Source organism: Gorilla gorilla, chromosome 18 (genome assembly GCF_029281585.2).
Source record: "Gorilla gorilla gorilla isolate KB3781 chromosome 18, NHGRI_mGorGor1-v2.1_pri, whole genome shotgun sequence".
NCBI classification, from domain to species: domain Eukaryota; kingdom Metazoa; phylum Chordata; class Mammalia; order Primates; family Hominidae; genus Gorilla; species Gorilla gorilla.
The window spans coordinates 22,160,469-22,186,473 of record NC_073242.2 but is presented as its reverse complement, the minus strand read 5'-3'; the positions used below and the strand labels follow the sequence as shown (position 1 = coordinate 22,186,473).

The following is a 26,005-nucleotide window of genomic DNA, read 5'->3' as shown; positions in this document are numbered from 1 at the left end:
AATATGTAATGGACACCAGCCATGACGAGCCTACTGGGGACTGCTTGGCAGTAGCAACACGGCAGCGAACAAGACAGATGAGCCTCCTGCCCACAGAAGCTTACATTCGGGTGGAATACAGGCTGGTGAGTTGTCATGCCAATTCCTCCAACCCCAAACCCTTTCCAGTATGGCAGGTCCTGGAGCTGGACTGGCCACCATGGAGAATCCACCCAACTGCCCATCAGCATCTCAAGTTCCCTGTTGCAAGATGCCAGGGAGCATGAGAGACGACTATGTGGGAGAGTGAGCTCTCAATGAACCTGGTGTGGCAGGGAGAAGATGAAGATGGGGCAGATCCCCAGGGGGAAGACAACTTAAAGGCAGACTTGTTGAACTAAGTTACTTCAAAGCGTCTTCCATCTTCCAGCATGAGCAGAGAAGATGACCACACACCTGGGGGAGAGTCAGATGGCTTCTTCAATTGGAACGTTCTTCCCTAAGGATGAGCTAATATAGCACATGACCTGAAAATCCTTCTGGGAGACTCCAGGTAAAAGGGCCTTGATTGCACCAGGGAGAGAAGCTAAGTTATAGATTTGGGGGAAATCAGTGTTAGAACAGTGAGTGCTCAAGGGAAGTAGTTAAGTGAGCCATGAGATACAAAGTCTGCCATGGCAAAGTAGGTGGAACAACCATGTTATGAGTATAAGCTCTGACCCCAGCTTTCCTGTGATTTCTACGACCCTTGGTCTTGAAGATGGGAAATAAATGGGTGCATGACAGAAGTTAAAGACCATTATCAGGTATCAAGTACCATAGCACTTTTTGGAGGCAGAAGAGCTTGACAAATGGGCATAGTGTCCATAGTAAATGATGGTAAGGGTAAAGGATAAAATGTATCATCTTCCTGTCATCAGAATGGGACCAGCACTGTGTAAGGTGGGCATGTTAATGACATGATATATAAGACAGCTTTTGCTACAATAACAAGGAACTCCCTAGGCCTGGCACTGTGGCTCATGCCTATAACCCCAGCACTTTGGGAGGCTAAGGCGGGTGGATTACCTGAGGTCAGGAGTTTGAGACCAGCCTCGCCATCATGGCGAAACCCTGTCTCTACCAAAAAATACAAAAATTAGCCAAGCAAGGTGGCACATGCCTGTAATCCCAGATACTCGGGAGGCTGAGGCACTAGTGGTGCTTGAACCCAGGAGGCAGAGGTTGCAGTGAGCCGAGATCACTCCACTGCACTCCAGCCTGGGTGACAAAGTGAGAGTCCATCTCAAAAAAAAAATAACTTAAAAAAAGAGAAATAACTCTCAAATCCCAATAGATCCCTATAACAAATATTTGTTTCTTGCTTCTGAGTCTTCAGGTTGGCTGTGATTACACTGGGTTTGGCTTGGCTGAGCTCAGCTAGGTTCTGCTGAGCTCAGCTTGGCTCCAAGGTTTGGGTTGAGTTCAGGTCTGCTCCACATGTCCCTTCACATGAGAAGCAATTGCCAAGAGGTCAAGTCAAATCATGCAGCACATTTAAAACTTCTGCTGGGGGAAAAATGTTGTGTCTGCTCACATTCCAATGACCAAAGCCCAAAGTTAGAAGAGCAAGGAATTAGACTCTACCTATTGAGATGTACTACAAAGTCACATGGCAAAAAGCTTATAATTCTAATAAAGGAACTAAGCAGAATCACTAGGAGCAATCACCTAGTTCGCCACACATGGAGATGTGCCACAGGGACTCAGAGACTGGAAGGAATTCCCCAGGGCCAGAGTTCTCCTGGGAAACTACAGCCTCCACCATTGCCTCCCAGATTTCATCAGCATCTCTGTAGTCTGGCTCATCAGAGGTCACAACGGAGATAAAGGCAAATAAAGACTTCAGCTGCTGGCAAGCTGCAGATATCTCCATGGATCAGCCAAGCCCCTGTCTCTTTCTGAAACAATCAGTAATCGGGGAAGCGACAACAGAAAAGCGTAATACAAACTACCTATGGTATTGGAAGAATCCCAGGAATCGTTGGAGGTCTTGAATGAATTTGAAGAGGGTACTCAGTTCAACACTACTTTAAGACACACACTTTGTAGATGTCCCAACTAGACACTGTGTGGCCTGGGAATTCTGCAATGTTTACTTTTTTTCAATTATATTATGTTATAATATATTTATAAGAAATATATATCATATATAAGATTATATATAGCTTATATATCTAAATATAATATAGATATATTATATATCTAAATATAATCTTTGATATATATCTCATATATTATCTTATATATGATATATTATCATATACATGAGTTATACATATCTCGTATATATTATTTTCTTATATATATGAAATATATCTCATATATATAAGATATGAGAGCTATATATCTCATATACAGATAGATATAGATATCTATCTACATCTATATTCCCAGGCCACACAGTGTCTAGTTGGGACATCTACAAAGTGTGTGTCTTAAAGTAGTCTTGAACTGAGTACCCTCTTCAAATTCATTCAAGACCTCCAACGATTCCTGGGATTCTTCCAATACCATAAGTAGTTTGTATTATGCTTTTCTGTATATGAGATATATATCTCTCATATATGAGAGATATATATCTCATATACAGATAGATATAGATCATTCCATCACCCAGGCTGGAGTGCAGTGGCACAATCATAGTTCATTGCAGCCTCAAAATTCTGGGCTCAACCGATCCTCCCACTTCAGCCTCCTGAGTGGCTGGGACTACAGGTGTGTGCCACCAGGCGGGGGCTAATTTTTCTTTTTTTGGAGACAGAGTCTCACTCTGTTGCCCAGACTCAGATGTAGTGGTGCAATCTCAGCTCACTGCAACCTCCACCTCCCAGGTTCAAGCAATTCTCCTGCTTAGCCTCCCAAGTAGCTGGGACTACAGGCACGTGCAACCACTCCCAGCTTATTTTTTGTATTTTACTAGAGATGAGGTTTCACCATGTTGCCCAGGCTGGTCTTGAACTCCTGAGCTCAGATACCTGCCCGCCTCAGCCTCCTAAAATACTGGGATTACAGGAGTGACCCACCCACTGCCCCCAGCCTTTTTTTTTTTTTTTTTTTTTGGTAGGGACAGGATTTCCCTATGTTGCCCATGCTGGACATGAACTCCTGGCCTCAAGTGATCCTCCTGCCTCAGCCTCCCAAAGTGCTAAGATTATAGGTATGAGTCACCACGCCTGGCCCAATATTTCTAAAGGCCCCTCAAGAGGCAAAAGTGGGCAAAGGACTTTTAAGGACAAAAAATGCCTAGTATTGAATATTAAGTTGTTTACTGTGTTGTAACTCTCTTCCATGACTTCAGTAAAGCAGAGTAAACACACACATGCCCCAAGACACAGTAACCTCTGTTTGGTAGTACAGCCCATCACAAGCAGCTGTGGCTGAACCCCTGGGTACCAGGACTAGAGAGGATAACTTCATTGTAAGTTCCACTGGATGTTAGGCTGAAGTTGCAGCCCCCATCAAGCCAGGCTTGGTGTCTGGAGCGGGCCTGAAGGTAGAGATTCTGCAAAAGGATCTAACTGGGGTGATATTCAAAAAATTTAGAAGCCAGAATGGCACAGGTCCTGACCGATAAGAATCAAAGCCAACATGCTGTGATCTGCATACAAGTGCCAGTGATCCGTGCCTCCAGCTGAGGAGGGCTGTGAAGGATGGAGGCTAGAAATCCATCAGGAGAGCTGACATTGAAAGGTGAATGGGAGCAGCACCTGCCAGCGTGACCTGCTGCTTTCCCGCATGCAAAGGACTGCGCATTTCAACCTGAGACCCTGGGGTTCCTGCAGGGCATCAGCTAGATTTGTCTTCCTGCCTGGGGTGATCACCAATTATATGTGCTGTGGGGCAAACTGTCCTCCCGCCAGAGGAGGAGGTGAAGGGATTTACAGAATCTCTCTCTGATCTGACTTATTAGAGAAGTTAAAGGACACCCGTCCAGGAGGCAGCACAGTGCAGAGATAAAGAAGTCAGGATTCAAATTTGTCCTATCTGGGAAGCTTAGACAAGAGCTCCTTAACCTCTCTCACACTCAGTCCCCTCATCTGGAAAATGGGAATCCTAACAGTGCCTACCCGGCAGGAGCATGGCCACAATGAAATGAGCTAATGACACAGTGAAAGCCCTTAGACAGCCTGACCCAGAGTCAGCCCTCTGTAATGGGAGTCATTATTCAAGATGGGAGGAAAGAAACAGGAATTAGATCAGAAAGAGAGATGAAATACAAAAGCTGCATGAAGTTGGCAGTGTGAAGCCTGACTCGCAGGAGAGTGGATTTTGTTACTGTTTGCTTTTTCTTGTCCAGGATAATCCAAGACCGGCAGAAAGTGAGAATACCGATTGAGATCCAAGGACATCGTCATGGGAGTCTGTGCAGACACGTTTTTATCAAGAACCCCTCTCCAAGCAGCTGGTCCAGCCCAGCTAAACTGGGGGCTGCTGTTTGTAAGAAAATTAATGTTCTGGGCCAAGCACGGTGGCTCATGCCTGTAATCTCAGCACTTTAGGAGGCCAAGGCAGGCGGATCACTTGAGGCCAGGAGTTCAAGACCAGCCTGGCCAACGTGGTGAAATCCCATCTCCACCAAAAATGCAAAACTTAGCTGGGCATGGTGGCGCATGCCTGTAATCCCAGCTACTCAGGAGGCTGAAGCAGGAGAATCACTTGAACCCGGGAGGTGGATGTTGCAGCGAACCAAGATCATGCCACTGCACTCTAGCCTGGGTGACAGAGTGAGGCTCCATCTCAAAAACAAAAACAAAAAAAATTAATGTTCTGTACCTGAGGAGCACCCATTTGCTGCCACTTCCCTGCCAGGATGAAGGAAAAACAAGTCAGACATTAAATAACACGTACAGGATCACACCTTTCACACTGCAGTCTTAGTTTTCTATAAAACCACGTGACCTCTGAAAATACACTCCAGCCTCTGCAACACCTGCTCATGATGCTTTGTAAAATCCACCGCCTTTTAGGGACACCAAGATTTTCGGAAACATGCAGTTTTCTTACCTCCAGATGAGATGTCTACTGTGGATAGGTGACTAGGAGGAGAACCCAAGGTGTGCTGATGGCAGAACAGAAGCACCTAGGATGCCACCAGGGAAACGCCCTGACAAGCAGCTGTGATGCTGTCTTCGAGAAGGTGTTTGCAAACACCACTGCTGCCCCCCTTCCCTGAGCCCTGACTTCCTAAACCTAAGGCTAAAAGCATCCTGGCAATTCCCGGAAGTAACTTCATTCTAGCAGGATCGAGCCAGTGGGTGGAGTTTTCTCAGCCCGCCAGGATCACATCAGTGACTGACTTACCCAATGTACTTTTATTTTTTATTTCAACCAATTCCCCAAAGCCCAGAGCAACTTAAAACCAGAAGAGCCACCACCATCTCCACCAAAAACAGGGAATATTTTGAGAGTTTAATGATAACTTCACAGCCATCCATTCAGCTGAGTCCCAAGGAAATGGAAGACACCTGAAAAATGTATTTTTAAATTGATTTAACGTTCAGCCATGTTAAATGTTTTAATTTCCAACCAATGCAGTGCCCACCAAAACATCAATTAGTCCCAGCAATCAGGCAAGAATATTGGCTTCTGCTCAGGGATTCATTTATTTCAGCTCTGCTAAATATCGTAGAGGAGAAATCCAATGTAGCCTGTAGCTTCAAGAAAGTGAAATTAAGCCCAAGTAGAAACTAGATGAGGCCCTGGCTAAAATGGTGCCTTTTCTTGCACTACCTCTCTCTGGTATCTCTCTAAAGTGAGGGCAGCAACTTGATTGTAAGGGTCTCGTGCTGCTAACAGAAAACACCCTTCCTTCCCCCACAGGTTCTCTGTCTCCAAGCTGGAAAACAAAAGAGGCTGCAATGGGACAGAGAAGGGCTTCCTGCTGAGGAGATGAGTGGGCTTAAGAATTTGCAAGATCAAAAATCAAAACAATTAAACCCATGGAGATAGAGTAGAAGGAGAGTGAACAGAGGCTGGGAAGGGTAATGGGAGAGTTGGTGGGGAGGAGGCAGATGGTTAACGGGTACAAAAAAAACAGAAAGATGAGTAAGACCTACTCTTCCATAGCACAACAGGATGACTATAGTCAACAGTAATTTTTTTTTTTTTGAGATAAAGTCACTCTGTCACCCAGGCTAGAGCGCAGTGGCATGGTCTCTGCCCACTGCAACTTCTGCCTCCTCAGTTCAAGCGATTCTCCTGCCTCAGCCTCCCGAGTAGCTGGAATTACAGGCGCACACCACCATGTCCAGCTAATTTTTGTATTTTTATAGAGATGGTGTTTCACCATGTTGGCCAGGCTGGTCTTGAACTCCTGACCTCAGGTGATCCACCTGCTTCGGCCTCCCACAGTGCTGGGATTACAGGCGTGAGCCACTGCACCCGACCCTATAGTCAATAGTAATTTAATCGCACATTTTAAAATAACTAAAAGAGTACAGTTGGATTGTTTGTAACACAAAGGATAAAGGTTTGAGGTAATGGATACCCCATTTTACATGATGTGATTATTACACATCGCATGCCTGTATCAAAACATCTCATGTACCCCATAAATATATATACCTACTATGTACTAATGAAAATTAAAATTTAAAAAAATTAAAAATAATTTGCAAGGTCATTTTTAATAATTATTTTTCATTTGGGGTGCATTTTCACCATCAAGGCCCCAGGGTTTCCCTGCCCTAGATGAGGGTCTGGATCCAGGGAACGGTGTCCCACCATCTGGAGCATCCTGTCTCTACACACGTTGGCCAGCTGCTTGGGGCAACACAGGACGATGCGCTCAGGCCACTCACCACAGGAGCTTGGCCATTAGAACCAGCAGGGGACAACCAAGCCAAAGACCCCACGACTGGAGAGCTCCTAAAAGCAAATACAAAATAAGAGTACACATGAAGTTCTGGCAGCAAGCAGAAGGTAGACACATCATGTCCAACTCCCCGAGTCTCTCTCTGGGACCACTTGATGCAGAGCCTTGATTTGTTCGTTTCTTAAATGGGAACAATGACCCCCAAAGAGGAGGAGGGGTGGGGGAGTGAGAATTAAATGAGATTGTGTCAGTCAGCATGTACCAGGGAGCTTGTTAGAAACGCCAATTCCAGGATCCCCTGGAGATTCTGATTTAGCAAGTCTGCCAGGAGACCCAGGAATTTGTATTTTAAGCATCTCTCCCAGGTGATTCTGATAATTAAGCAACTTTAGGAAAGAAAAGATTAGGGCTCTGATCCATAGGAAGGGTTCATCCAATGGCCACCCTCACTTAGGCCCTTGGGGTGAATGAAGGAGGGGCATCCAGGATCTTGCCCAGCCAGGGACATGCAGGGAACATCTTTTTAAGGGGCCCTCATCACTTTCTGACACTGCTGTTTCAAGGGAAAACTGGTCACACCTTTCTGCAGGGGATTTGACAACATCCATTAAAAAAAAAAATTTAAGACAGAGTCTTGCTCTGTCACCCAGGATGGAGTGCAATGGTGCCATCTCGGCTTACTGTAGCCTCTGTCTCCCAGGTTCAAGCGATTCCTCTGCCTCAGCTTCCCTAGTAACTGGGACTAAGGCATGTGCCACCACACCTGGCTAATTTTTGCATTTTTAATAGAGACGGGGTTTCACCATGTTGGCCAGGCTCATCTCAAACTTCTAACCCCAAGTGATCCACCTGCCTCAGCCTCCCAAAGTGCTGGGATTACAGGCATAAGCTGCCACATCCGACCAACATCCATCAAAATTATAAATGCAGACCCTGTGATCTAGCAATCTCACTTTGAAGAGTTTATCCTACAGACATACTTGCACAGATGCAAATTATATCAGGTCAGGAGCTGCAGCATTGTTCATAACAGCAAAAAAAAAAAAAAAGAAACAACTGCAAGGTCCATCTACAGACCTCTGGTTGAATACAGTTACAGCATAGCCATAAAACCAACAATGGCACAGCTCCTGTGCACAGATACAGAACTCCCTCCAAAGTATATGGTTAGGTGAAAAATACAAGGTGCAGAATAAGGTGTATAATAAGCTTTTGTGAAAAGTGCAGAGATCATCTATATTTGATTTGCTGTGTATGCATAGAATATCTCTGGACAAATACACAAGAAGCTGCTAACATTGGTTGCCTCTGGGGAGGGAACAGGGTGGCTGGGGGACAGGGGCTGGAGGAAAAGATTTCACCACATGCCTTTCAGACTTTATATATTCGGAACCCTGTGCATTATCTATTGCACATATTATCTATTCATGCAAAACGCTATAACATTTACAAATAACTTTTAAATATATGCATATCATATTTCAATGGAAAGTTTTTTTTTTTGTTGCTGTTTGTTTGTTTGTGATGGAGTTTTGCTCTTTTGCCCAGGCTGGAGTGAACTGGCATGATCTCAGCTCACTGCAACCTCTGCCCCCAGTGTTCAAGCAACTCTCCTGCCTTAGCCTCCCAAATAGCTGGGATTACAGGTGCCCCCCACCACACCCGGCTAATTTTTGTATTTTTAGTAGAGACGGGGTTTTGCCATGTTGGCCAGGCTGGTCTCAAAACTCCTGACCTCAGGTGATCCGCCCACCTCGGCCTCCCAAAGTGCTAGGATTACAGGCATGAGCCAATGTGCCCAGCCTCAATGAAAAGTGTTTTAAAGTAATAATATAATACATCAAAAGGCATGATTTATGTTTTCAAGTGCCACCTCTGGCCACTTGTGGCTGCAGAAATGGGGAATACTCCAATTCACCATCCCTATGTGAAGGCAGGATAGGGAGACATTCAAGTCAGGAAAAGGTGGAGTGGAGGTTTTAGTCAAGCACCAAGTCCTCTGACTTCTCTGGGCACTTGCCCATGCCAGTACCTACTCCTGAGACACTGTCTACCTCGCTAAGCCCATCTTCTTCTCACCTTGCGTCTCACCTGAGACATCACTGACTTTAGGAGGTTTCCTGACCCATGTGTGTTCCCTGTGTGTTCCCCATCTCAGCACCTAGCACCTGCCTCATGTTCACCAGGGTACATGTCTTCCCTCCCCACCAGGCTGCACTGAGAGCTCAACGAGGGCAGGGAATATCTCTGTTCCCCATCTTGTTAGAAGCTATCTCCCCAGAGCATGGTCCAAATGTGGTGTTAAGAACAGAAGGCATCACAAAGAAGTGAGAAAGTGAAGGGGAAATGGGGAGAGCTGTAAGAAATGCATGGGGGAGAAAAAGGAAAGAAGGCCATGTTCCCAGGATCCAATGCCACTTCCTGGGGAGGCTTCTCTATCTTAGCTCAGCCCTCAGTCACTATCACCCTCCCTGGTCTTGTCAGATTTGAAATATCTTCTTCATTTACAAGAGGGCCTTATCTACCTTGCTCACCTCTGTATTCCCAGCCCCTACTGCGGACTTGGAACATAGTAGGTGCCCAGTAAACATGGGTTGAATTAATTAATATTGGACAGGCCAGGCTTGGTGGCTCGCGCCTGTAATCCCAACACTTTGGGAGGCTGAGGTGGGCAGATGACCTGAGGTCAGGAGTTCAAGACCAGCTTGGCCAACATGGTGAAGCCCCATCTCTACTAAAAATATAAAAATTAACCAGGTATGGTGGCACACACCTGTGATCCTAGCTACTGGGAGGCTGAGGTGGGAGGATCGCTTGAGCCTGGGAGGTGGAGGTTGCAGTGAGCCGAGATCGCGGCACTGCACTCCAGCCTGGGCGACAGGGCGAGACTCTGAGTCAAAATAATAATAATAATAATAATAATAATAATAATAATAATAATTCATTATTATTGGATAGTGAGGAGGGAGTTTGCAAAGGAGCGGCTAAAATGAAATTAGTCCTGAGTTTCTGATGTTATGTATTCTGGGTAGGCGCGGGAGAACTGGAAGATGTTTAATGCCCCCCACCCAAGGGCAGCCATAGTTGAGAATCACTAATTCTGAAGCTTGGTAGGGAAGCTTGATAGGGACTTTGGGTTTTTCACTGAGGGCAGAATCCCCAGTGACTGTCAGAGACCTCGCTCTGAATGTTAAGAACCTCCCCACCCCAGGCCTGACAGGGAGGACAAGGAAGGAGAGTGGGGCTGGGACACGGGGCAGAGGGCGGCTCTGCTCACCTGCGGGAGAACTCGAGGATGAGGTTCTGGTGGGACCGGCGCTAGCGGGCGCGTCCTGCCAGGAGTGAGTCTTGGCACCATCTAGCGCCTGCTGGAGGCTCTGCAGCTGCAGTGGACTGAGCCGCCGGCGCTGGGCGTGGGTCACCGCCGCGGCGTTCTCCGGACCCAGGGAGGCGATCTGCTCTGCGGACAGCTCCTGCAGGAGGCAAAAGGGCAGCACCCTCACACGGGGCCCCTCCCCGGATTTCCCACATCTCGGGCGTCCGCGCAGGATGCACACAACTTTGCCATCCCCTTGTGTGTATCATGTGTGGTCCTCTTTAAGATATTTCCTTAAAATTAGATCACTCTTGCACTACCAAAATAAATACATTTAAAAATAGAAAATTTAAAATGGAAGTTTCCAAAAATGGAAAGCCGGCAGACTTGCCATAAGCAAGCATTAAATAGGAGCCGCAAAATAAAAATAAAACAATATTGTTGAATCCTAGCTAGATTTGTCCGCCAACAATATCTGAACCCCTGGCCTCTTGAAAAAAAGAGAGAGAGAGAATATAAAATGTACTATACAGGGTTAAATTGACACTTCCTTCTTGAGGTATTTAGAAGTACTAATGGAGAGTTGAAAAGGGAAGCATGATTTCCTCCCTATGTGGCAATGTTGTTTAATGCAATGCAGGACAGCTTCCCAGTGCTTCAAGTCTTCCACCTCCTGAAACACTGATGTGGAGGGGGAAACACAGGCCTTAAAGATCAGAGGCCTGAATTCGAGCCCCTGCTCTGCCACATACTTGCTGTGTCACCTTGAACAAATTACACAGCCTCCCTGGGCTTTGGGGATAAATGTGAGACGGCATAGAGAACTCATCTCCTCTGCTGACTGATTCTGATCCTTTGGTTTGACTGCCTGAGCACCATGTGATGAGCTCTGTGAGGGCTCCATGGAGGGAAAATGCAGTCATCTATTGGTGATATCTGCTATGGACAACATGAGTTGGAAATTCTGCCGGCCAGACTATGTCTTCAAGGACTGTGAACAAGGTGTCTTCTGAAGTCACTTCCAGATCAAAGGACTTGGTGACTCGTTCCAATGGGACTGGAATACGAAGGGGACTCTATATCATCATGTTTATTTTCTAAAGGCCCTGAAGAATCTGGGAAAGCTGCTTATGCTCCCTCATCCCTTCCTCTCCTGTCAGTCACCCTCTCCTCCTCTTTTGTCCAGGTAGATACTTCCCTGGAATCATATCCCTCTGTGTAAAGCCCTTCCAGGAACCCCACTCCAGAACACAGTTCAGGCTCCTGGAAAAAACTCTGCCCACCTCTCCAGCCTCACACATGGCATTCTTCACTCCAGGAGAGTGGGTGCCAATATTTACAGTTCCCTAGAGGCAGCATCTTTCTGTGCACCTCCTTCTGCCTGGAACACTGTTTCTTCTTCATCGCCAGCTGTTCTCCAAGATTCAGCATCTGGTCGGTCAAGCGCCACGGCTCATGCCTACAATCCCAGCACTTCAGGAGGCTGAGGCAGAATGATTAACGGAGCTCAGGAGTTCGAGACCAGCCTGGGCAACACAGTGAGACCCCCCTTCTCTACAAAAAGTTTTTTTAATTAGCCAAGTGTGTAGTCCTAGTTACTTAGGCTGACGTGAGAGGATTGCTTGAGCCCAGGGGATCAAGGGTGCAGTGAGCCATCATTGTGCCACTGCACTCCCTTGGGCAACAGAGTGAGACTTTGTCTCAAAAAATTAAAATTCAGCATCACCTCCTCTCCTCTCACTACACACACACACACACACACACACACACACACACACACGGTGGGGTGGTCACAGAGGTACTTTTTTGGCTTCCATATACCATTAACACAGAGTCTGTATTCTAAAAATTATCTCTTTTATCAGTGTTGCTGACTTGCGACCCACAGGCCAGATTGAATCTCTAGGCCTACGGCACTGTGTTTTCAAAAATAAATTCAGATTGGCTGCCAACATTTAATTATCAAGCAATTCCATATGAAAATGAAGATTTCTGACTTCTTCTCGAAAAAAGTGAAAAGGAAAATTCAGCAATCCTGGGCCCACATGGCCACACTGCATGAATGTGCTAGGAATGAGAAGCAGCCTCCACATTTAGACAGGGCTCTCCAGTTCACTTCGGTCTCTACCCAGCCTACTGCACCTTATGTTACCTTTTAGGCCCCTGAAGGCACTATGTGATAACCCCTTCACCTGTGCATCCTTAGGTGCACCTACCCTGGAGCCTGCCACAATGTAGGTGATCAGTAGGGATTTCTGGAATAGATAAATACCTGTACAAGGAAGCAGCACAACAGCACTCCAAACAAGACCAAGAGAAAGTGCTTAGCAAAATGCCAGCATCCAAGACCAAGCTGCTTGTCCCATGCAGAGTGCCCCAGAGGGGAAGCAGGTATTTGCTCAATGGCTTTGAGGACTGCTATTTATTGCCCTCAAACAGCTATTATGCCTGCAATGTGCTCAGAACTGTCCAGGATGCTGAAGTGATTGAAGGTCGGCTTTCTTTTTTTTTTTTGAGACAGAGTCTCGCTCTGTCACCCAGGCTAGAGTCTAGTGGAGCGATCTTGGCTCACTGCAAGCTCCGCCCCCCGGGTTCACGCCATTCTCCTGCCTCAGCCTTCCGAGTAGCTGGGACTACAGGCACACGTGACCACCCCAGCTAATTTTTTTGTATTTTTAGTAGAGACAGGGTTTCACCATGTTAGCCACGATGGTCTCAATCTCCTGACCTTGTGATCCACCCTCCTCGGCCTCCCAAAGTGCTGGGATTACAGGTGTGAGCCACTGCACCCGGCCTCGGCTATCTTTCTTGAAATGAGCAAGTGATGTGGCACTGGGGGAGTTTGTCGAGCCTGGTTTGTGTGTTTTATCCAGAAGTGCTGGACAAAATGTGTTCCCACATTACGCAGCAAACAGGAACACCAGAATCACTGCCTCTTCATCAGAGCAGACTATTCCCACCAAACACTCCCCTAATCTTGTATACAGACAGAAAAAAGGGTCGCAAGGTCATTAGATACCCTGCTTCCCTTCCTTCAAATGATCCAATTTCACCCTCTCAATTTTTTCATAGCAGTTTTTCACCTGTCCTCTTGTGATTTTCCTAATACTTTTCTTTAAATCAACTAAAAAATATATATATAGAAAAAAATATATATAGAGAGAGAGAGAGAGATGGTTTCGCTCTTGTTGCCCAGGCCGGAGTGCAATGGTGTGGTCTTGGCTCATTGCAACCTCTGTCTCCCGGGTTCAAGTGATTCTCCTGCCTCAGCCTCCCAAGTAACTGGGATTACAGGCATCCACCACCACGCCCAGCTAATTTTGTATTTTTCATAGAGATGGGGTTTCACCACGTTGGCCAGGCTGGTCTCAAACTCCTGACCTCAGGTGATTGGCCTGTCTCAGCCTCCCAAAATGTTGGGATTACAGGTGTGAGCCACCATGCCTGACCTAAATCAACTAAAATATTTTTATTTAATTATATCTTAAAAGGAAATGTTACAGAGGTCCACAATCCCTCATCTGCAATTCTGAAGTCCAAAAATAATCTGAAAACTGCAAGTTTTCCCCCAAAGTTTAAGTCAAACTTATTTATCAGCAAAACTTGACCTGAAGTAATGTGAGGCTATTTATTTATAGTCTCTATTTATTCCAATTAGTGTGGCTTGTCACAGATTTCTTCACAGAAATATTAATGTGTTTGCTTACAAGGTGCTTCCCCAGACACTGCTGGGGGTATGAAGTTACATACAGTAAATGTACAGGGTGATCTTTTCAAAATCTGAGAAATTCTGAATTCTGAACTATATCTGTCCCCAGGGGTTTTCGTAAGGGTTTATGAACCTGTCATACCACCATAAGTAGAAAATCAGTACCACCTGCTAGAAGAAGAGAAGATGACCATAAAAATAAATATGATTAAACTACATATTGTAATTTTAAGAAAAAATGTTTTTTAAAAACACCTAAACTCACACAGATCTCCTCTGACCCCATCAGCAGAGCCTGGTCACAAGCCTCTAAATTCCAAGGCCCATCACCTGTTTCCCTGTGTGATTTGAAATGGGGTCAAGCTCCCATTTCTCCTTGAAGAACTGAGCACCTACTTTGAATATCTCATCAGGAAGGCATTTTATTGCTGCTGGCTGGAAATATGGCATCAAATCCTTGTCAAGCATCCGGAGCTCTGCCTTAGTTAATCCAACTGGGGAGGAAAAGGAATCACGGGGGTTTAGTTCAAGCCATCAGAACTCCGCTTGTTTTATTAATGGTGCTGCATAATGCTCAGATCTGAGTGTTCTAGGCAAGCATCATTCCTTACAAAAGGCCCTGGAAATCACACTGGGGAATCAAGTTCCTTCATCAACTCAGAAAAAAAAAATGTGGGTCACATTAGCCCTGATTGGCCTCCTACAGTGAAACGCATGCCCAGAAGGAACTTCAATTTACACACTTTCAAATTTTGTATAAACCTACTTAGGGGCCAATTAAATCACATTCTAAACTAGCGGTTTTCCAAACTTTAGTGTATACAAGAATCTCCAAAAGAGCTTGTTTTAAAAGCAGATTTGCAGACCCACCCTCTGCAACTTCAAATCATGAAATGTAGGTTCTACTGTAACGCCACTGATGTTTGCTACACATGGCCAAGGATAATGTTTTATTTTGTGTCCCCACATTTAAGTTTGGAAAGGGAGAGAAAGGTATGCTCAGGGTGAGTCTTACCTGCAATGGTCCCAAGCTCCTGCAAGACAGAACTGGTCCACTCAGTGGGATCCCCAAACACGACTTCAGCCTTCCTCTTAAACTCGGCTAAGACATGTGTGCTGCAGAGCAGGGTCCCAATTCTGGCCACTACCACCCTGGTAGTGGTTAAAGAGGGAGGGATATAATATGAGCTTGGACTCTTCAGCCAAAAACAAACACACACACACACACAAACACACACACACACACACACACACACACACACACACACTGCACAGTAGGCTCAGCAGGGACAACAGATCCAGCTTATCCCATTAGCCCAGTGGGATTTTAGCCCAGAAAGGTGCCAAGTGTCAGGAGGTGGAATATCTGGATGGATGGATGGATGGATGGATGGATGGATGGATGGATGGATGGATGGATGCATGGATGGATGAATGGATGGATGGATGAATTAACCCATTTGCCATTTTGCACATTCATATTTTAGTTACCTGAATTCTGAGATCTTTATAAGTGGGATTTCAGTGATGTTTATAGCACACAGGGTTGCACCAAGTCCTACCAAATGAAAGCTCTTCAGGTCCTGGATACTGTATCCTGAATCATCCAGGTACCCTTGCAAAATGGATTCAGCCTAAAAAATAGTAAGAATAAAAGATAAACCATCCAGGAATGATCAAGGTCCCCAGGCCTGAAGGGATAAATAAGCTGTTGCTGTAGTCTCCTGACTGATCTCCCATCCTACTCCTCTGGAATCCCCACTCCAAACCATCCTGGCCTCTGCATTCAAGTTCATGTCCTTAAGATACTACTTCAACTGAGTATGTCCCCTAATCTATGGAAGTGTCTTCAGGCAACGAATCTCTTACATCCTTCACCAATATTAAAGGCACTTCTGTCCTGTGTGTCTGCTGCTTATTTCCTTCAGTCACTCTTACGACCTTCAGACAGTTCGGACATACAACTTCTTCTGCATCAGGATCCAAACTTTTCCAGCATCTTTTTCCACAACGTTTCTTCCCCCGCCCCTTTTCCACAACGTTTCTTCCCCCCGCCAACTTTTTTTTTCTTTTTTTGGAGATGGAGTCTTGCTCTGTCACCCAGGCTGGAGTGCAGTGGCACAGCTCGCTGCAACCTCCACCTCCCCAGGTTCAAGCAATTCTTGTGTTTTAGCCACCCAAGTAGCTAGAATTACAGGTGCACATCACCACATCTGGCTTTTTGTATTTTTTGTAGAGATGGGGTTTCACCATATTGCCCAGGCTGGTATCAAACTCCTGACCTCAAGTGATCCACCCACCTTGGCCTCCCAAAGTGCTGGGATTATAGGCATGAGCCACCGCACCCAGCCTTTCCACAACCTCCAACAAAACCTTATAATTTCCTGTCTCTTTGCCTTTGTTCAAACCAGTCCTTTCATCTGAAATGCCCTTCTGCACTTCCAAGTGCAGACATTCTTTTTTTTTTTTTTTTTTTTTGGTTCAACTCAAATGTCACCTTCTTCATGAGGTTTCAGCCAGAATGATTTTTTCTTCCTCTATGGTCCTACAGAAATATGTTTACCCCTTAATGATTTTTTCTTCCTCTGTGGTCCTACAGAAATATGTTTGCCCCTTCAATTCCAATGTTTACTCTTCAATTCCAAGAGTAGCACACAAAATGCTTTGGTGTTAAACTATTTTAAACTAAGCCTTGATTTAAGGCGGCTGACACATAAGTCTCCATAATTCTAGCACAGTGGCTATTCATCATTCATAACTTCCTCTGGAGAACCACCTCTCTTGTATTCCTGCTTCATGTGGTTCAGTCAAAGCTAACTGCACCAAGTTCCAGGAGTGATGAATTTCAATTCATATCTTAGCCTAGCTGCAGTCACTGATTCTGGATTAGACATGTGATTTAACCAGAGTCAACCAGAACTTTGAGTGGAGCATTAGGGGAAGAGCTTTCTTCACTCTGGACTTGAACTTAGTAGGATATACACAAGGATCTGCTGGTACCTACCACATGCAGGCATAGAGCCTGTCTCTCAATGAAGCCAACACAAAGAAAAGCAAAGTTCAAAAACATGATAAGAGACAGATTCCCACCCAGAGTGTTGAAGATCCTGGATCCAGCTGTATCTGAACACTACCCCTGAACTTTCCAGTAATGGGAGTCAATAAATTCCTTTTTTTTTTTTGAGACAAGGTCTCACTCTGTCACCCAGCCTGGAGTGCAGCGGCATGATCTCTGCTCACTGCAACCTCCCTCTCCCAGGTTCAAGCGATTCTCATGCCTCAGCCTCCCCAGTAGCTGGGATTACAGGCAGGCGTGAACATGCCTGGCTGATTTTTGTATTTTTAGTAGAGAAGTAGTTTCACTGTTGGCCAGGCTGGTCTCAAACTCCTGACCTCAAGTGATCTGCCCGTCTCAGCCTCCCAAAGTTCTAGGACTACAGGTATGAGCCACTGCACACTGCACCCAGCCCCTTTATTTGTTCAAGCCAGTTTGTGTTGGGTTTTCTGCCACTTGTAACTAAACATGTGCTGATTCATTTTATCTACCTATGTAGGACCTGAGGAGGCATCCAAGCCAATCCTATGAAGATCAGCTACAAAATAAAGTCTGGGCTGGGCACGGTGGCTCACACCTGTAATCCCAGCACTTTGGGAGGCCGAGGCAGGAGGATCACTTAAAGTCAGGAGTTTGAGACCAGCCTGGCTGACATGGTGAAAGCTTGTCTCTACCAAAAAATACAAACATTAGCCAGGCGTGGTGGCACGTGCCTGTGGTCCCAGCTACTTGGGAGGCTGAGGTGGGAGGATTGCTTGAGCCTGGGAGGTGGAAGTTGCAGTGATCCAAGATTGCGCCACTGCACTCCAGCCTGGGTGACAGAGTGAGACTCTGTCTCACAAAATAAAGTCTGGTTCCTTCAGTGCTCATGGGAGCAAGTAAAAGAGATTATAAGACCTCACAAGGCAAAGATGAGGAGACATCCAAGGACAGACCTCTAAGTGGAAGTGAAAATCACAGGCTATAGTCAATCTTCCCAACTCTCTTTGTCTTTTTTTGTTTTTTTTTGAGACAGAGTCTCACTATGTCACCCAGGCTGGAGTGCAGTGACATGATCTTGGCTTACTGCAACCTCCATCCCCCAGGGTTTGAGTAATTCTTATGCCTCTGACTCCCAAGTAGCTGGGATTACAGGCGCCCGCCACCACACCCAACTAATTTTTTGTGTTTTTAGTAGAGACAGGGTTTCACTATTTTGACCAGGCTGGTCTCAAACTCCTGGCCTCAAGTGATCTACCCACCTCAGCCTCCCAAAGTGCTGGGATCACAGGCATGAGCCACCATGCCCGGTCCCCATCTCCGTTTAATGTTAGTCATCACCATCACACAATATAGATCATTAAGGTGTTGAGAGAAAGTGTTGAGGAAGATTGTGAAATGTTGCAATGAAATTCCATCTTCATGGGCTGGTGCTTCCCACCCCTCAGGTGTGTTTAAATGCTACCTACTCAGAGAAAACTGCCCTCTAGACTCTTTCATCTCAAACAGCCCTTCTTCCCACTATTCCCATGAGCACCTTGTCCATTTTCCGCATCACTTATCGTGATTTTTCAAATTTTTCACTTTGATTACTCACTTTTTTGTCTATATCACCAAGTAGGCTCCCAAAAGAAAAGGACCATATCCAGGTAGTTTACCAATGAGTCCCCAGCACCTAGCATAATGCCTGCCACAGAGTAGGAGTTCAATAAGTACTTCCTGAGTAAGTAAATGAATGAATGAATGAATGAATGAATGAAACAACATCTGAGTGAGTGACTTACAGAAGTCGTGGGCAATATATATTATTTGACATGCTTCATTTTGCTGCCTTCATGTAATAGACTGGCTTCAGGAAGATTTCTCATGTTTCTGAAAATCGGACTGGTCAGTGTCCTCATCAAGTTGTCCTCCATGATTACAAAGCTCACTGCACCAAGTTCCAGGAGTGATGAATTTCAATTCATATCTTAGCCTAGCTGCAGTCACTGATTCTGGATTAGACATGTGATTTAACCAGAGTCAACCAGAACTTTGAGTGGAGCATTAGGGGAAGAGCTTTCTTCACTCTGGACTTGAACTTAGTAGGATATACACAAGGATCTGCTGGTACCTACCACATGCAGGCATAGAGCCTGTCTCTCAATGAAGCCAACACAAAGAAAAGCAAAGTTCAAAAACATGATAAGAGACAGATTCCCACCCAGAGTGTTGAAGATCCTGGATCCAGCTGTATCTGAACACTACCCCTGAACTTTCCAGTAATGGGAGTCAATAAATTCCTTTTTTTTTTTTGAGACAAGGTCTCACTCTGTCACCCAGCCTGGAGTGCAGCGGCATGATCTCTGCTCACTGCAACCTCCCTCTCCCAGGTTCAAGCGATTCTCATGCCTCAGCCTCCCCAGTAGCTGGGATTACAGGCAGGCGTGAACATGCCTGGCTGATTTTTGTATTTTTAGTAGAGAAGTAGTTTCACTGTTGGCCAGGCTGGTCTCAAACTCCTGACCTCAAGTGATCTGCCCGTCTCAGCCTCCCAAAGTTCTAGGACTACAGGTATGAGCCACTGCACACTGCACCCAGCCCCTTTATTTGTTCAAGCCAGTTTGTGTTGGGTTTTCTGCCACTTGTAACTAAACATGTGCTGATTCATTTTATCTACCTATGTAGGACCTGAGGAGGCATCCAAGCCAATCCTATGAAGATCAGCTACAAAATAAAGTCTGGGCTGGGCACGGGGGCGGGGGATGCAGTGACACCATGCTTAGACTTATATGTCTTTGACTTAATGGGACTGTATATCCAAAGTGGTAATAGCTAACATTTATTGTAGCTAACATTTCTTGAGTGCATACTGTGTGCTGGCACCACTTTGACCACTTTACACATACTACCTCATCTAATCCTCCTAAATAACACTATGAGGTAAGTATTAATAGTATCCCTAGTTTGCAGATGAGCAAACTGAGGCAAGGAGACGTTAAGTAACTAGGCCAAGATCACACAGCTAGAAAATGATCGTTCTGGCCAGGCGCCGTAGCTCCTGCCTGTAATCCCAGCACTTTGGGAGACAAAGGCGGGCAGATCACCTGAGGTCGGGAGTTGGAGACCAGCCTGACCAACATGGAGAAACCCTGTCTCTACTAAAAATACAAAATAAGCAGGGTGTGATGATGCATGCCTGTAATCCCAGCTACTCAGGAGGCTGAGGCAGGAGAATTGCTTGAACCCGGGAGGCAGAGGTTGCAGTGAGTGGAGATTACACTCCAGCCTGGGCAACAAGAGCAAAACTCGTTCTAAAAAAAAAAAAGAAGAAGAAGAAAGAGAAAAGAAAATGATGGTTCTAGGATCAAAACCCAGGCAGTCTGATTCCAGGGCCTATACTCTTAGCCAGTGAAGGTGTTTGGCTATGGAGAAAAGATGGAGATTCAAGTTAGTTTTCAAATTTTTCTTATTAAGTCTTCACAATCAGGTTTCACTAGTTGACTCAGAGCAATTTGGGCTCCTCAACTATCAGGCACGCTCACTTTAAAATGAAAGTGCAAAAATACAATTTAAATAAAATTACTTTGAAGATGTGGTATTAAATTGTCCTTGCCACTGAAACCCGGAAAATGCAAGCTCAGCCTGCAAGGTGATAAGTTAAAATAAATTTCCTTGAGTGACGAGACCAGTGTATATGTAACGATTCCAAGACAATTAATACCAACACTTTTAGGCAATATTAACTGTTGAAAAATGAATAGCTTTAAGATTTCAATCTCTCTGTTCATCCCTCTGGCTTCTATAATAGTTTTTTCCCTTATATTGGTTTTTGAGCTGAACTATCTGTTAATGTAGTTCCTTCAGGTCTGACTATCAATCTAGAAACATGCATTTAAGGTTGATTGGGAGCTAAAGTTGAAGAACTGACTACAAATGATACATGCAAATGTTAGGTTTTCATATCCTCTTCAAACATATTGATAAGTCTCACTGCCATCCATGAGAATTAAAATCGGTGCGAAGGGAAGGAGATACCCTAGTTTCTGGATGTATTTTTCTGTTTCTCCGAGACTGCAAATAGAATGATTTTAATAGCACAATGTGATGTGGCAACTTCTCAAACTAGCCAAAACCAGTTTTAGAGTCAAAGAACCATGGGATTATAGAATATCAGACTGGAAGGAACCTCAGATTGTTGGGGCTAACCCTCTCATCTTGCAAAGGAGGAGACTAACCCAGAGAAAGGGGCTGTAATGATGATGATAATGTTGATGATGACAATGCAATGATGTCAATATCAACATAAAAACAGCTAATTTTTATTGACTACTATGTACCAGACATTGTTCAAAATGTTTTCAAGTATTAACTCATGTAATCTTCATGGCCAGGATCTGCATGTTGCCCAGCTCCAGGGGTGCACCATTCACACTGTATTCTGTTTGAATGGTGCCACTCAGAGTTATGAAACATGGCCACCATGATTACAAAAAGCTCAAAAGAGTAGGGGGACATTCATTGGTTTTGGCTGCTCAGCGTTCACACTTTTTCTTTGGAAAATTACCCTCTATTAGCTTCCTATTGCTACTCTACCAAATTACCCCAAACATAGTGGCTTTAAAAATACACGTTTATTCTCTTATAGTTCTGGAGACTGTATGTCCTAAAATGGACTAGAAGGATGGGTTCCTTCTGGGAGTTCTAAGAAGAATTCATTTTCTTGCTTTTTCTAGCTTCAAGAGGCCACCTGCATTTCCTTGGCTCATAGCCCCATCCTCCATCTCCAAAATCAGCAGGAGAGCACCTTCAGATCTCTTTCTAGGTCCCTCTGCTTCCATTATCATGTCACCTTCTCTATCTATGACCCTCCTTGCTCCTTCTTAAAAGGACCCTTGTGATTACATTGGGCCCACCCAAATAATCCAAGATAACCTCCCCATCTCAAGATCCTTAATCACGTCTTCAAAGTCCCTTTTGCTCCATAAGTTAACATATTCACAGCTTCCAGGGGTTCAGACATGGACATCTTTGGGGGACCTTAATCAGCCTACCACATATCCTTCCCCACTGGGCTCATGTGGTCATGAGATGGTGATAAGATGGACTCTGCTCCCTGATGCAGGCCTCGCCAACCAACATATTCAACCCTTGACCAGAGTGGTTGCTCAGGGGCGGGCAACTACATGAGTGGAGTCAATGCTGAGGCTTTTCCAAAAACTGATAAAGAAGAGGCACATTTTTATGGGCTTGTTAATCAGGTTGTATATAAGCCTAGTGCTGAAAATGACCACTGAGAGAGCTGCCTAAGAATGAAGATAACATGGAAGGGCTAACACTTCCCTTTCCAGCAGTACAGTGGATTAGACACCCTAAACTTCTCTCCCAATCAAAACAATTAAAATTCTGGGAAGAACTTCTTCTTTAGCCCATGAAGGATTAATTAACATAGGAATTGTCCACCCACCATAAACAACTAGAAAATTTAACAAAATATATAAGACAACTGCATCCGGATATGGAACAACAGAATCATAATCCCAGAAGAAGAAAAACAAACAAGATGAGCCTTAAAATTACCCTCACTTACTGCCGAAAAGCAGTTTCCAAGACATGGATCAGGAAGAGGAACAAAAACAAGCCCAATGGCCCAGCTGAGTTGAGGATACAGAGATCCAAGTTTAGAGAGGCCACGGCACTTATCACTTGGGCAAAGTATTGGAGAGGAGGAAGCTGCAGAGGGTTCCAGAAAGCTGCAGAGATGTCAAGTACTGACTGCTATTTTCAACATGCAAAGAGTGAAACTCCACATAGGCAGGAAAAGAATCATCAGTAATCAGAAAGGATTAGGCTGAGCAACTTCCAGAGCTCATATGGAGCTGGAAATAGTTCACATTCTCACCAGCCAAAGTAGAGAGATCTTGAAATACATGGAGCATTAGGTAGCATCCTCAAAGGAATCATGTCACAGTGATGATGATAAATTAACAACAGAATAAAGGTCACTCTGGTTTTACCCTAACAAAACTCAAAAGGAAGCATCAAAAGGATCAAGCTGATTTGAAAGTAACTTAAGTGTATGACAGAACAAAGCCAAATACTCTTCAAAGAAATACAACTAAATCAAATACTCAACAATGTAAAATCCACAATGCTCATCACCCAATCAAAATTGCTAGGCTTGCAAACAAAAAAAGAAAATATGACTCATAACTAAGAGAAAAATCAGTCAACAGAAACAGACTCAAAAATGACCATGAAGAGGAAATTAACAGTAAGGATATGAAGGCAGCTCTTATAAATATGGAATAGTTAAAAGACCCAGAAACATCCACCCACCTGTCCCGGGGTCCATTCTGCTTGCCAGCTTAGGGAAGCCACAGTGTCTATGGAGCTGAGGTCCAGCTGCTCCAGCTCACTCTCATTAAGAGCCAGAGCAATGCGCCCCAGGGAGACGATATGGTGTTCTCTCCAGTAAGATGGCGGTCCCAAACCTTTAGGCAAAAAAAGAAAATAGATTAGACTGAACACTGGTGATGGTATTTACAATGATTTGAATGTTTGTGCCCCTCTAAAATGCATATGTTAAAACCTAATCTCCAATGTGATAGTATTGGAAGGTTGGGCCTTGGGAGATGATTAGGTCATAAGGGTGGAGCCCTCATGAGTGGGATTAGTGCCCTTGTAAAAGAGACCCCAGAGAGCTGGCTACAAGCTAGTCCCTTTCCACCATGTGAGGACACAGTGAGAAAGCACCATCTATGAAAAACAAGTCCTTACCAGATACTGGATCTGCCAGTGCTTCAATTTTTGATTTCTCACCCCCCAGAACTGTGAGAAATAAATTTCTGTTTATAAGTTACCAGTCTATGATATTTTGTTATAACAGCCTGAATGGACAAAGGCAGTATCTAAAATAGACATAAGGAGGCTAGGTGCGGTGGCTCACACTTGGAATCTCAGCATTTTTGGAGGCCAAGGCATGCAGATCACATGAGGCCAGGAGTTCAAGACCAGCCTGGCCAACATAACGAAACCCTGCCTCTACTAAAAATACAAAAAAAAATTAGCTGTGCATGGTGGCGCACACCTGTAATCCCAGCCACTTGGGTGGCTGAGGCACAAGACTCACTTGCAGAAGTTGCAGTTAGCCAAGATGGTGCCACTGTACTCCAGCCTGGGTGACAGAGTGAGACCCTGTCTCAAAGAAATAAAAATAAAACAGACATAGGGAAACCTATTGTGCAGCATGGTGACCATAGTTGATAATAATGTGTTGAATGGTTGAAAATTGTGAAGAGAGTAGATGTTAAATATTCTCACAACAAAAACTGACAACGGACAAGTATGAAAGGTGATTGACATGTTAGCTTGCTTTAACCATTCCCCAATGTATACATACATCAAAACATCATATTGTATATATGTATACACCATAAATATATATAATTTGTATTTGTCAACTATCCCTTAATAAAAAATAAATAAAAATTAAAAAGACATAGGGTAAATCTTAATATAAAGCTCTCTTTTAAATCAATAATAAAAAGATGACTATATTTGTTTTAAAAAAGATAGACAAAAGACATCAACAAGGAATTCACAAAAGAAAAATTAAATGTATGGGGAAAAGTTTATTCTCAGTCATAATTAAAGAAATATACATTAAAAACAATCAGACCATGTTGATTCATCACATGTCAAGAAGTATAAAGACTTATCACCATTTACGATACTGGAAAGATACAAGGTAAGGGATACCCTCATTTGTTGTAGTTGAGAATATAAGTTGGTACATACTCTTGAGAGGGCAATTTGGCTATCTGTATCAAAAGCTTTTAAGTATTTATATTCTTTGACCCAGAAATTCCACCTCTGGGAATTTAGCCTGAGTAAACGAGACAAGTACCCAACAGTATATGTATAAAGGCATACATTGAGGCACTTTTTTAATGCAACCTGAAAGTCTAACAATTAGCTAAATAAATAAGAACTAACCATAAATAAAATGAAGTTGCCCCTGTGGATACCGCCACCAAGGATTGGTTCCAGGACTTCTTAAAGATACCAAAATCCATGGATATTCAAGTCCCTTATATAAAATAGTGTAGTATTTGCATATAATCTATGCACATCCTCATGTATACTTTAAATCATCTCTAGATTACTTATAATACCTGATGCAATATAAGTGCTATGTAAATATGTACAAAATGTTATGTCAAAAATGCTACTGTATTTTTATGTGTATTGCTTTTTATCGTTATATTGTTATTTGGAGCGTTTTTTCTAAATACATTCTACCTGAGGTTGGTTGAATCTGCAGATGTGGAACCCAATGATATGGAAGGCTAATTGTATTACAAAGCTATTTAAAATACTGATATAGGCTAGATGCTGTGGCTTACGCCTGTAATCCCAACACTTTGGGAGGCCAGGCAGACAGATCACTTGAGGTCAGGAGTTCGAGACCAGCCTGGCCAACATTGTGAAACCCCATCTCTACTAAAAATACAAAAATTAGCCGGGCATGGTGGCGGATGCCTGTAATCTCAGCTACTTGGGAGGATGAGGCAGGAGAATTGCTTGAACCTGGGAGGCAGAAGTTGCAGTAAGCCAAGACCACACTATTGTACTCCAGCCTGGGCAACAAGAACAAAACTCCATCTCAAAAAATAAATAAATAAATAAAATACTGACATAGATGCACATTTTGGATATGAAAAAATATGCAGTCTGTACTGTTGGGTGTAGAAAGCAAGTTATTGAATAGTAGGTAAGTATAATATCATTTTTGTAAAACATGAGATATATGTATGAAATATATAAAATAATATTTTTTATATACATAGTTTTGGAGTGTGGTAAGCTTCAAGTGAATATACCAAAATATCAACAGTGCTTATCTGCTGAACAGTGCTTATCAAAATATCAACAGTGAGTAAAAGATTATCACTGATTTTCTTCTTTATTATTTTCTGACTTTTCTACAATAAACTTGAAGTACTCATATAATACATAAATACAGTTATATTTATAATTTTAAGACATTGAATTGTTTAACCCTTGAGGGTAACTAGATATTCCACAACCATGTAAAGAGCTAAAACAGGGCTGGGTGCAGTGGCTCAT

General features: G+C 44.0%; 1 protein-coding gene across 1 annotated transcript in view; it reads right to left on the bottom strand.

Moving 5' to 3' along the window:
• Nucleotides 1-6,628: 6,628 nt before the first annotated feature.
• LOC129527770 (otoancorin-like) overlaps nt 6,629-26,005 on the bottom strand; it is a 35,712-nt gene continuing 16,335 nt past the window's right edge. The window contains 7 exon segments of the mRNA XM_055366717.2: nt 6,629-6,888; nt 10,113-10,308; nt 14,257-14,354; nt 14,876-15,012; nt 15,352-15,494; nt 23,213-23,358; nt 23,361-23,367. Coding sequence (XP_055222692.1) covers nt 6,818-6,888; nt 10,113-10,308; nt 14,257-14,354; nt 14,876-15,012; nt 15,352-15,494; nt 23,213-23,358; nt 23,361-23,367 — 798 coding nt within the window. The 3' untranslated portion in view covers nt 6,629-6,817.